The sequence below is a fragment of the Microplitis mediator genome, chromosome 8 (genome assembly GCF_029852145.1).
Source record: "Microplitis mediator isolate UGA2020A chromosome 8, iyMicMedi2.1, whole genome shotgun sequence".
In the NCBI taxonomy this organism is placed as follows: domain Eukaryota; kingdom Metazoa; phylum Arthropoda; class Insecta; order Hymenoptera; family Braconidae; genus Microplitis; species Microplitis mediator.
Window position 1 is genome coordinate 10,181,657 of NC_079976.1, and position 12,384 is coordinate 10,194,040.

A 12,384-nucleotide genomic window follows, 5' to 3' on the forward strand; every position below is an offset into this window, starting at 1 on the left:
CTTCTCACCAAAATAATCTCCAATGTTTTTTTTTTTTTTTTTTTTTTTCCTTTTTACTTTCAAAATTTCGCTTGTCATTAAAATAAATTCCTAAAAAATAAACAAACTTTCCCATAAAAAAAAAAATTACTTTTTTTTCTATCCTTTAATTTGTTGAATAGATAGCAGGAATTATTTAGAAAAAAATATCAGCCTTCGGCAATTTATAACGGAGTTTAAAAAATAAATAGTTAAGAAATTTGTTAAGTGATAAAAAAAAAATATATATATATTTGTATATGTGTATATATAGGATTTAGTTGTCGATTTAAGTGACATTTCTGTGATAGATTTTAAAATGTAAATTTATGTTTTCTAAGTAACATAAGAGGGAAAATAATTTATTTAATTTATATATATAGATATATATATGAGTAAGTATTAAAAAAAAAGAGATTGGCGTCACTGGCCTCATCAAGGTCGCCAACATATACAACAAACTGTCATTATGCAAAATTTAAATTTACGCGCTTAATTATTTAATTTATTAATAATGAGTAATTTTATTTTACTTAATTTTTTTTTATTATGTATGAACTTGCGTATGTAAGTTATTTTGTTTGAAATTAAAAAAAAAAATTATCATTTCTTTGGAATTACGATAATTGAAAATCTAATTTTATAGAAATTATTTAACCATTAATTTGTTTTGTAAAGACAAAATAACTAATATAGACAATAACTGTTCATACAATAGAAACAAAATTAACAAAACAATTAAAAAAAGTTGTATTATTGATGATAATATATATACAAATTAATATAAAATGATTAACAAATACATAAAATTATTGTTAACACTAATTAATCTTATATAATGAGCTGAATGATATCAATAAGTTTTTGGATTAGAAAGAAAATGAACAAAAATAAAATATATATACAGGGGATGGGTGAGCAAAACAAGACCGCCAAAATATCATGATTTTTTTTGTGCATTTGAATACAGTGAATCTTCTTTTTTTATACTTAAATTCAAAGTAATTAAACCAAATTTCCAATTGCCATAGAAAACAATTTTCTTCCTTATGGGTTAAAACGGACCACCTCCAAAAAAAAATGTAAAAAATTAATTTCACAAAAATAATGATAAGAGTCGTAAATGACAATTAGAGACAATTTTGAAAAAAAAAATTTTTCACCGAATTCTATGGGTGATTCGTTTTGCTCCCTCGGTCCCATTTTGCCCAGCCTTCCTCTATATATATTTTTTTCAGACAATCTTTGTGTGTTATTATTAAATATATTTAATAGAAAGTAGGGATATGCGAATGATTCAAACTTACGAGTAATTCGTGTCAACTTGAATATTTATATTCAATTTGAAATTCGTGTCGAAAGATTCGAAATTTTCAAATTATTGGTACATTATCAAAATTTTCGTCAGCTTTTCAATTATCCATAAGTTTTCAAATAATTCGAAAATTTCTAATTATTCTATCGAAATTTTATACTTGATCACAAACTAAGCAGCATAGAGGCAACTTTAAGATGTCATAAGCATGTCCCTTAAAAGAAAAGAAGACAAATTTTATTTTATCTCAAAGCCAAGTTCTCTTTCATAAATAAAACGTACAGATGTTGGTCCTATAGGAGTCATAGGAAATTTTTTTTTTTTTTTTTTTTTTTTTTCGTCCTAAAAAAGTCATTTCAATTAAAAAATCGTTTCGATGACTTATTTGACAATTGTTTGTAATTTACTTTTTGTCGTCACTTGTGTCAAGTTCTTCAAGTAGATATTTTTTCAGTGATATAAATTTCTGATTGTTTTGTCAACATTTTTGTACCTTATCGATAGGTCAAAAAACAGCCTCAAAATTGCTATCTTATATATGTCACAAAGCTAAGTGTGCTACTTGGGAACTGTAATAAAATTTTAATATTCCCTTCGAACCTCAGCCGACTACCCAATTTCGAAACACAGTAACTGACAAAAATAAAATTTTTGAAATATGACTAGAAGTGAATCACGTTTACAAGACTCCACTGAAACCAGAAGTACTAAAAAATTGATTTTTAAAAATTTGTCCATTACTGTATTTTGAAATTGGGTAGCAGCGCATTAGAAAATTCGAATTTTGATAAATCTAATTTTTAAAATAGTTTGAAAACTGATGATTACGTAGAATATTTTGAATCATTCGATTAGAGTTTCAAATCGAATATTAATATTCCATTGAATTTGAACACTATTTGCAAATCCCTAATAAAAAATTATAAAATGATATTTTTAATATGAAGGGAGATGGGCAAAATGAAACACTATATTCTTCATAAATGTGTGAGACAAAATGGGACACGATTTTTAACAAAACTAAATTTTTTCGTACATGTTTATGTACACGGAAAAAAAATAGTAGTGGCTACTCTTTGGGATAGTACTGAGTACTTTCTGTAAAAAAAAAGTTTTAGACAGTACTGTATGCTATCCAGACTGTATCCACTACTATCTAGACTATATCCACTACTGTCCGGGATAGTACTCAGTATTATCAAGAGAGTAGTGGATACAGTCTAGATAGCATATGTCTATAATTTTTTTTTTACAGAAAGTACTCAGTACTATCCCAGAGAGTAGCCACTACTATTTTTTTTCCCGTGTACTTTTATATTAACTAAAAGTTGATAAATAATATAATAATAATAATAATGATAATAGGTCTTGATGGAATAAAATATACAAGATCGATTAAATCTTTCACAATATTCTTATTTTTTTTTAAATTCATAAAGGATAAAACAATAATCAATAATTATAAATGTCATGTATTGAGTCTGACTTACAATAAAAAAAATTAGTTAAAATTAATAAAAATAAACAAACAAATCTCTTACAATATTTTTCACATTTAACTTAAATAATAATAATAATTAATAATTAATATTTTAAATCTTGTAATATCGCACTGACTTGTTTGACAATTAATAATTAATTAATCAATTAAAATAACTAATTATTAATAATTAATAATATATAAAATACACATCCATATCCATATACATATACATTCATGCCTCATTTATATAAACAATATCTATTATTATTTATTTATTACGCTAATTATTTTTATTTTTTTTTTCATTATAACAAAATATATGTTATCAATAATAATATGCATTTTACAAGCGTATTTTGATCGTTGCTTTGATATTCGGTAATGACAATTATTTTAAATTAATTTATTTTTCTTTTATTAAAACAATTTTTTTTTATTTAATTATACATATATATATATATATATATATATATATATATATATATATATATATATATATATATATATATATATATATATATATATATATATAATTTAATGAGAATAAAAGCTAGAACTTAAAAAATATTTTTTTTTTTTAAATTATTCTAAGACGTTTTAACGTCAAATTATTGCTGGTTGATTTATTTTATCAAATTATATATATTGATAGTTATACTTAAGGGTGGGCAAGTAGGGCACAATAAAAACCTTTAAGGTTTGAATAAAAAATAACAGTTTGTTTTTTATATTATTTTTGATTCTTTAAATGGCTATAACTTTAAAACTATTGAATTTTTTGAAAAATTTGTAGTGAAAAAACTATTAGATAATTATTCAACGCTCTACAAAAAAGGTCTAAAAAATAATTAATTAAGTTATCCCGTAACATAATAAGTGATTTAGATTTAAAGATTTTGAGAATAAATAATTCGTTATTTTTGGGAACTTTATATGACACTGAAAATGGCAATATCTTCGAAACTATTGACTTTTTATTAAAAATGGTAAGAGACAAATTCATAGAACATTTAATGCTTTACAAAAAAGGTCTGATGAGTAAAATTGATAGAAATATTTCCTAACAAGTTATTTAGATTTAAAGTTTTTGAGAATGAATAATTAATTATTAAAAATCAATCATTTTTCCAAAATCTATATTACACTTAAAGTTGCGATAACTTTGAAACTATCGATTTTTTCGAAAAACTTATTGAACATAAATTTGTAGAGAATTTAACGTTCTACAAAAAAGGTCCGATGAAAAAAATTGATAAAATCGTTTCCCAACAAGTTATTTAGATTTCAAGTTTTTGAGAATGAATAATTAATAATTAACTATCAATTATTTTTCCAAAATCTATATGACACTTAAAATTGCGATAACTTTGAAACTATTAATTTTTTCGAAAAACTCATTGAACATAAATTTGTAGAGAATTTAACGTTCTACAAAAAAGGTCTGATAACAAAAATTGATAGAATGACTTTTCAAAAAGTTATCCACTAAAAAAATAAAAAAAAAACTAAACTGGAAGCGACGTAATAAAAGTAATTAAATAAATTCAACTACTTTAAATGATTAAAAATAAATTTATAATAATAATATATGGACTTTGATTAACAGACTATTGGCGGAGTATGTTCATTAATTGTATAATTAATGAATTTATTAAATTAATCTATCAATAAATTTATAACTTAACAATTAATATTTCAATCTTTTACGTATTTCTTTAAACCTCTTTCAACCCTCAATAATTATCATTATCATCGTTATCAATATTTTATTATTATCATTATTAATAACTATATTTTTTTATAAACATTGTACGGTTAGTAAAAAAAAATATTAACGATCAATATTAACTTAAATCAATTTTGATTGATTTATATCATGCATTTCCGTTTTAAAAACGGAAAGTTTTATTTTATTTATTTTTTTGTTATTGTTTAATATATATAATTAATAATATAAAATTTAAATGCCTAAAACGGCACGTGGATGTTAAAAAAAAAATTTCTTTTTATTTAAAAAAAAAATTTTTTTTTAAACATCCAAAAAAAAACCGACTGCCAGCGGATAACATTAACAATCAATATAAAAAAATTATAACGTTTTCAATTATTTAATTAATTAATATTTTGATGTTTTAATTCCTCATTGCCCCTATGAGTTTATTTAAAATCTAAATTACAATTATTATTAATTAAAAAAAATATATATTTATATATTTACAAACACAATTGACAGAAATTCACATTTTATTATTATTGTTATGATTATTATAATAATTATAATTATTATTATGATTATACTTATATTAATTATTTATTAATTGTTGTTTTTTAAAAGTAAAAAAATATTTGATTGATTAATTAATTAATTAATCAATTGGACAGTCAGAGTGATTAGTTCACGAATTAGTGACCTCGTGGACACTGTGGGTGTGAATATGAGAATTTACAGTGGAGGGTGATGTCGATGATGACAGTGATGGAGGTGGGGGTGTCAATTGTGTTTGTAATTTAATGAGCGTTACGTCGTAACCCATTGATGGAGATTCGTTAGGATCATCTGGGTCCCCGGGCGAACCTGGGTTACTTTGATTACATGGGTCGGGATTCGATGGCGAGGTTGAATGACTTACTTCGAGGAGAAATAAATCTTCGTCGACGTAATGACGGATCATGTCGTCATCAATTTTCGCTGTAATTCTGTAACAAATTTAAAATATTTCATTATTTTATTTATTGATTTTTTTTGGTTAAATATCAGGGAATTATTAACATGACAGTAATCATTTTTTTGCTTTAACTTTAAAACATTTTTTCATTGAATTCAAATAAGAAAAATTTTTCATTTGAAATTTTTATCCAAATTTCCCATATGGAAAATTTTACGGCTAATTTTGAACGTAAGTGATATAGAAAAATTTGTAGACAAACTAAAATATTTTTTTTATTGAACTCAAGGTTTAGAAATTTTTTGGCAAAATTTCTCATATGGGGTATTTGATGAGTAGTTTTGAATGTCAGTGAAAGAATTTGTCTACTTAAATTTTTGAGAAATTTGTTTCTCTCTGATTCAAAAACGAAAATGTTTTAAAAAATTTTCGCAGCGAAATTCCCTATATTTGAATTTTCGTGGGTAATTTTGAACGAAAGCAATAAAAATTTTTCGAATTAAATATTTAAAAATTTCTATTTTTCTGATTAGATTATGATTGATTTTTTATGAAAAATTTTCCAAATAGGGAATTTCGAACAAATTTTTGTTTTTGTTTAACCTATTTTTTAATTTCAATATAAAATAAAATTTCTCATTTTATAATCAAATTTTATCCATAAAATTCCTCATATAAATGATTTTTTTTTTAATTTTATGATAAATTTTTTCAAAATTAATTTTTTTTTAGTAAAAAATTTATTGTCACATTTCATTTAAAAATCTCGAAATTAATAGAAATAATAACATTCAAATTCCAACAAAAAATAATTAAAAGAATATTTTGGCTTTGAAAATATTACAAATGAAAACAGAAGTTTGATTAATCTCACGAATACATTAATATGTTAATGATCCTATTTATTTAATATATTAATTATAAGCAAGGAGTAGCAGTAAACACATTAATTTATCACTGAATAAAATATCACTACACCATTAGGATTTAATTAAATAAAACGTTATTAATTTAAAATCTATAAGCGTTATTAAAAAAATGTTCATGCATGTCCACTAATTATTTATTAATGATGATTAATATTTATTAATATGACACAACTCGACACAAACTTACCCCTTTGCGTTTTTTCGATACAGATTATTAATACTCGAGGATGCAATTTTGTACTTTGATTCAATCTGTAAAATAGAAAAAAGTAGAATATTAGAATTCCGATACGTTTTTTTTTTAATTTCATTTTTATGGCTTCTAATAATTCTTTACAAAATTTTTTTTTTAGGCAAAAAAAAAAATTTCTAGTTGGCTTTTCCACTTTTTTCTCAGTTACTTTTTAAATTTCACAATGATATTCCCAGAAAAAATACTTAGATATACTCATATATGATTATATACGTCTACTCAGATATGATCAGATACTAAATCTAAATCTAAATGATCATATATAATTATATATGACCACTTTTCATATATAGTCATAAATGGTCACATATGAGCTTGTACAATCACATATATGATCATATGTGACTATGATTAAATATATTTAATAATATATGAGGAAATATAATTATATCTATATATATATGACTAAATATGAGTATCTATAATTATATACGTTCAGTTGTGGTCATATACGTTTTTAAATGGCCATATATGATTATGTATACGGCCATTTATGGTGATATATGACCAGAAATGAATTATTTTGATCGTATTTAAATTTATAAATATTCATATACGATTAATATTTAGCCATATATGAACATATGTATTTATATCTGATCATAGTCAAACATACATAATTATATTTTACTTATATCTCAACATATGTGAACATATATAATAATATCTTAGTATTTTTTCTTTCGATTGTATTAATTTTTTTTTTTAATGTAATATGATTATTTCGAATTATGTTACAATGATATACATTTATCAGTGATAAATATACTGATACATATCACGCTAATTGATAAAAAAAAAAAAATTAGTTATTCATCGACAATATACATGTGATTTAATTAGAGCTGTGAAGTAGGGATAAATTCATGCGCATTTAAATTAATTACCCAATGAAAAAGTATTTATATATATCTATATATATATATATATATATATATGAGGTTTAATATGTGCACGTGTAATATTAATGGTACGTTACAATGTTTCATGCATTATATTAAGATTTTATTGATTATTATTATCGGTATTGTTACTTCAATAACCATTAAGATGATTGTTATTATTATATAATTGTAAATAGATTGGAATTTTATTTAACAATATATACAATGGCGGGTGAACGTATTAGTTTATTATTTTTTTTTTAAATTACTTACTGCTGACAATAAATAATTGTATAGACAATTAATCATTTGTGTTTTTTTTTCTTATGCAGTTGAGTAATGTTTAAGTATAGTGAATTTATTTTCATAATTATGATTACTAACTTTTTTAGCAATCGGAAATATTTAGAAAGCGATCGTTTTTTAAAATTAATAATTTGCGTAATAGAAGCTGAGATGTTGCTGATTATAAGAATAAAAATTATATTCTTTTTTTTGTAATTGGCAAGAAGTAAATTAATAATTAGCAATTAGCAATTAATATAAATCAGTAATAATTAAACGTTTATTCAAATTTCAAACACAAAAATTGAGTAATTTTACACTTGTCTTTAAAAACAATTAGTAATTAGCATTCAATTTCTGGTTTCTTTGAAAATATTTTTTACTTCTGTAAATTAATTCCAAAATTTTAATTCCTAATTTTGTTTTTAAATCTGAAATTTTTTTAAATATCAGCAATAAAAATTTTTTTCTATGCCACGATAAATTTTTTCAGCAAATTTTTAATAGTAATATTTTCAAAATTAGCACTATTTTAATAATCAGAAATTAAAAAAAAATCGCAATTCTAATTTTATTTTTGAAAAATCAGCAACAAGCAATTTAAAAAACAGCAACAAAAATAAAAAATATTGCTAATTGAAAATAAATTTTTTCAATTAAAAATATAATTAAATATCAGCAATAATTAGCAATATTTTTAGCAATTGTTAGCATTTTTTAGAGCGGTGGGGGTTATTGACGGATAAATTAAACTTACCCGTCTAATGAGCAGAGAAAATTGGAGCTTGGATGCTTGCAACCTCGAGGAAAAAACGTATTAATGATGAACGATAATCACTGCTCCAAAATCCAGTTTTCTCTGCTGCAAGTCTGAATAATAAAAAATAAAACCAAAATATTCAATCCTAATTTAAAAAAAAAAAAGAAATTTTTTTTTCTTATTTTAAAAAATGATAAAAATGCTTACAGCATTAAGAAGTCCCTGTACCGTCGGCGGTGTTACATGTAGAGGTGTATAGACATCTTCAGATTCTTGTCTAACATAAAGCATAACACGTTCTTCAGAATCATTACCACGTAGATGTGACTGTTGCGGTTGATGCTGAAGATGCAAACGATTACTAACATTCGACACTAATGTACCAGTGGCAGTTGTCAATGCACCTTGTGGTACTCCCTGTAAAACGGTACCCTGCAATTCTTGTACTTGCATCAATAGAGAATCTTTTTTATCGTGTATTCCAGTTAAATTGTCTGGAGGAAAGTGATTGTGAAATTTTAACGCTGGTAAACTTGGTCTGCCGCAACCTGGATACGGACTACTTGCTCCTGTTTTCATACCGCCCTCACCATTACTCAGTGAGGATGTATCTGTATCACCGCCACCATTTCCAGTTCCGTAAAATCCAGATAATTCCATTGTTGAAAACTGCTAAACAAAAATTATTACTTTAACATTTTTATCACAGCTATTTTTTTTATACGATTTCCTCTAGTTTGAGTACCCACAAGAATACTTTTTTTTTTTTTAAATAATTTCGCCTTCACTTGGGCCGTTTTAAAAAAATGATCAATTTTTTTTTCAAATGAATGATTACATGATTCAGGAAATGTCTCTACGAGTAAAATGACTTCCACAAAATATATTTCGAAAAAAACTTTTCGCGAATTAAATACTGCAATCTATTAATTATTAGTTAATAATTTAATGAGAAAATAATGACTTTAGTGTAATATATCGTTGTGGGTATTCATTTTACGCGGAATTTTATCAACTTTTCAAATATCATATTCATTTTTTTTAATTTTACCATCAATTAGGATCATTACTACATATTTCGTTTTTTTTTACTCGAAAAATTAATAATTTCAAAATTTATAAAATGTCTTTACGAGTAAAATGAGTACATACATGAGTACATTTAAAAAAAAATCCGCGAATAAAATTCCACGGTTAATTAATTAGTAATTATTAGTTATATAAGATAGTAATGACTTTATTTAACATATCGTTTTTAGTACTCATTTTATGCGAAATTTTTCAAAATTAATAATCATTTTAATTACAAAAAAATATATTTTAATACCTAAATATACTAACTTATATATTTATTATTTTAATTTCCGTTATTAAGTCATTAATGCAAATTAAACCGACTAATTATAATGATAAAAAAAAAAATTGTTTACCTTGTCGAGCGCATGCTCAGCGGGTGGTGAAAATAATACCGGTGGTTTATGAAGATCAGCCATTGAATAAAATTCACTGCGTTCAGTAACAGAGTGATACAATTCATCAAGCTTTTTCCTGCCTGTTGCAGTCATTTTACGCTTCGCTGCTCTTCTCTCTTCGTCGCGTGTCTTTCTCTCTGCACCCTACATTTTATTTAATTCATTTCAATACAATTCATTTTTTTTTTTTTTTTCTTATATTTATTCACTTAAATAAATCCAATGAGAAACTAAATTACAATAGTAATTGTTTTCTCAAAATAAAAACACGCGAATAATTTATAATTACTTAAAAAAAAAAAATTACCTTATCACAAAAAACTTTTATCTGACAGTAACCACGATGTGAAGGTGGAGTATATGAATGAGAATGTGATGGTGGTTCTTCATATGTATCAACTTGAATATGTAATGGTAAACCTTTAACACCTTTTTGACTTGAGAAATCCGTACTGAGACATTGCACCGCAACATTAATCTGCAATAACATCAATAATTATTATTAGATAACTAGTCAACTTTTCATAAGTAATTGATCAATAGAGAGTGGGTCAAAATGGACTAACATTTATATTACATGTAAGCCCTCATTTCTTAAGGGGCCCATTTTGCCCCACTCTCTCCTATATATTAGATTGATTCATAAAAATCGATGATTTTTGTTTTTCAAAAGTTATTGAAGCTTGAAGTCAAATTTATAGTAAATTTCAAGATCTTTTTACTAGGGGTGTGCGAATCGGGTTCGAATTGAATAATTCGAACCTTCTTGTCTTATTCAAATCTTTTTGAATTATTTGTAACTTCTCAAATTATTCGTCAATTTTAGAATCATCCGAAAGTTTTTGAATTATTTGTATCTGTTGGAGATACGAAGTGAGTCGGCACACATAATATGTTGAGTTTTTCTGGTATACTAAGTAAGCGCTTACCTAAATGCGTGTTTGCTAATTATGGATGAGTCAGTAGTCTGTACATCACTGTAGCAACCGTACGCTTTCTTTTTGATACCGTAAATCTCATTGTATTTTCCATTTGCAATATACTAAATTATATTTTGAATTAACCACTTCAATTGTAACCTTAATTCAGATCCCTTCCTCAACCGTGTCTTTTTAAATTATTTAATTCGAATCGAGAAAATTTTGGTCAGCTTTTAAATGTTTAATTTTTATTCAATGGAGAGCTTAGTTTTTAAAGTAACCAAAAATAGTTTTTTCGTAGATTCGTGTCTAATTTCTATTTACCTCTGACAAAAATTTAAATTATTTGAAAGATTATCACAATTCTAAGTCGTTCAAAAGAAAATTTTTGAATTATTCGTAAATTTTCAAATAACTCGAGAATTTACGAATAATTCAGAAAGTTTTAAATTTGTCGAAAGTTTTCTAATGGTTCGAAAAATTACGAATTCGACGATACGATTTTACTCGGTAGAATTTCTTTATAATTAATAATCTCCAAAACTCCTCTACAGAATGAATTTCACTACGAAAGGAAGTGAATAAATAAAAAATCATCTATTTCTATAATATTCACCTTAAAAGAAATTTTTCACGATACCAGCATTGGAACTTCAAGTTTTAGTGTCTGTGCAGCCAATCGAAACAATCTCATTTCAGCCTTATACCGCAAACAAATATTAGCGTATGCTTAAATTGCGAATGCCTTCAGTTAACGGGCAGAAATAAACTTGTTTCGTCCTTTGGGAAGAAACAAATAATTTTTCTGCCCGCTGAAAGCCATTTCCACTCTTGATTTTCGTTCTGATACTTGTAATTTGTTTATTAGTAAGTTCAGATCACTAATTTTACTTAATTAAGGCCATTCTCAGACAGTGCCTCCCACTTTTTAAAATTTTTCGATGACTTTCAATTGTCATAAACGTATCAAAGTTTTATCAATTTTCAAATTTTGTTGGCTAAATTTTATTCACCAAATGTTGTCTAACTCATTGTTGATAACAACTGTAAGTAATTATTGAAAAATTTTATATCTCAGTGAAATTGAAACTACGTAGTCCTTTTTTTAAAATAATACCTTACTTTTTTTTTAATTAATTAATAAAATTTTAATAGAGTTTTGACAGTTGAAAGCCATTTCATATTTTTAAAAAGTGGGTAGCACTGTCTGAGAATACCCTTAAAGGACAATTATGATTTTGCGATTAACTTTTATAAGAATGAGTGTGAGTGAAAAATAATATTTATTTTTTTTACTTAATCATAAATTGCAAATGACAATTTACGCTTACGCTAATAGTTGATACACCATTGGTCTTAAATTAACTTGTTTCTGACTGGCTACTGACATTAAAACTTG

The 12,384-nt window shown here is 24.7% G+C and overlaps 2 protein-coding genes across 7 annotated transcripts in view; one reads left to right on the plus strand and one right to left on the minus strand.

Annotated features, from left to right (window-relative positions):
• Nucleotides 1-12,384, plus strand: part of LOC130673095 (uncharacterized) — a 332,376-nt gene that overhangs the window by 283,887 nt on the left and 36,105 nt on the right. The window lies entirely within an intron of this gene.
• LOC130673096 (uncharacterized) overlaps nt 4,886-12,384 on the minus strand; it is a 51,587-nt gene continuing 44,088 nt past the window's right edge. For 2 of the 6 annotated variants that reach the window (XM_057478012.1, XM_057478013.1), the window contains exons 11-15: nt 10,373-10,543; nt 10,024-10,209; nt 8,801-9,265; nt 6,599-6,663; nt 4,886-5,513 (exon numbers count right to left, since the gene is read on the minus strand). In XM_057478012.1, the coding sequence (XP_057333995.1) occupies nt 5,213-5,513; nt 6,599-6,663; nt 8,801-9,265; nt 10,024-10,209; nt 10,373-10,543 (1,188 nt within the window). In that variant the 3' untranslated portion in view covers nt 4,886-5,212. Of the gene's footprint in view, nt 5,514-6,598; nt 6,664-8,590; nt 8,704-8,800; nt 9,266-10,023; nt 10,210-10,372; nt 10,544-12,384 lie in introns of all 6 variants that reach the window. The other 4 variants (XR_008990827.1, XM_057478014.1, XR_008990828.1 and 1 more) reach the window with 4 other exon arrangements.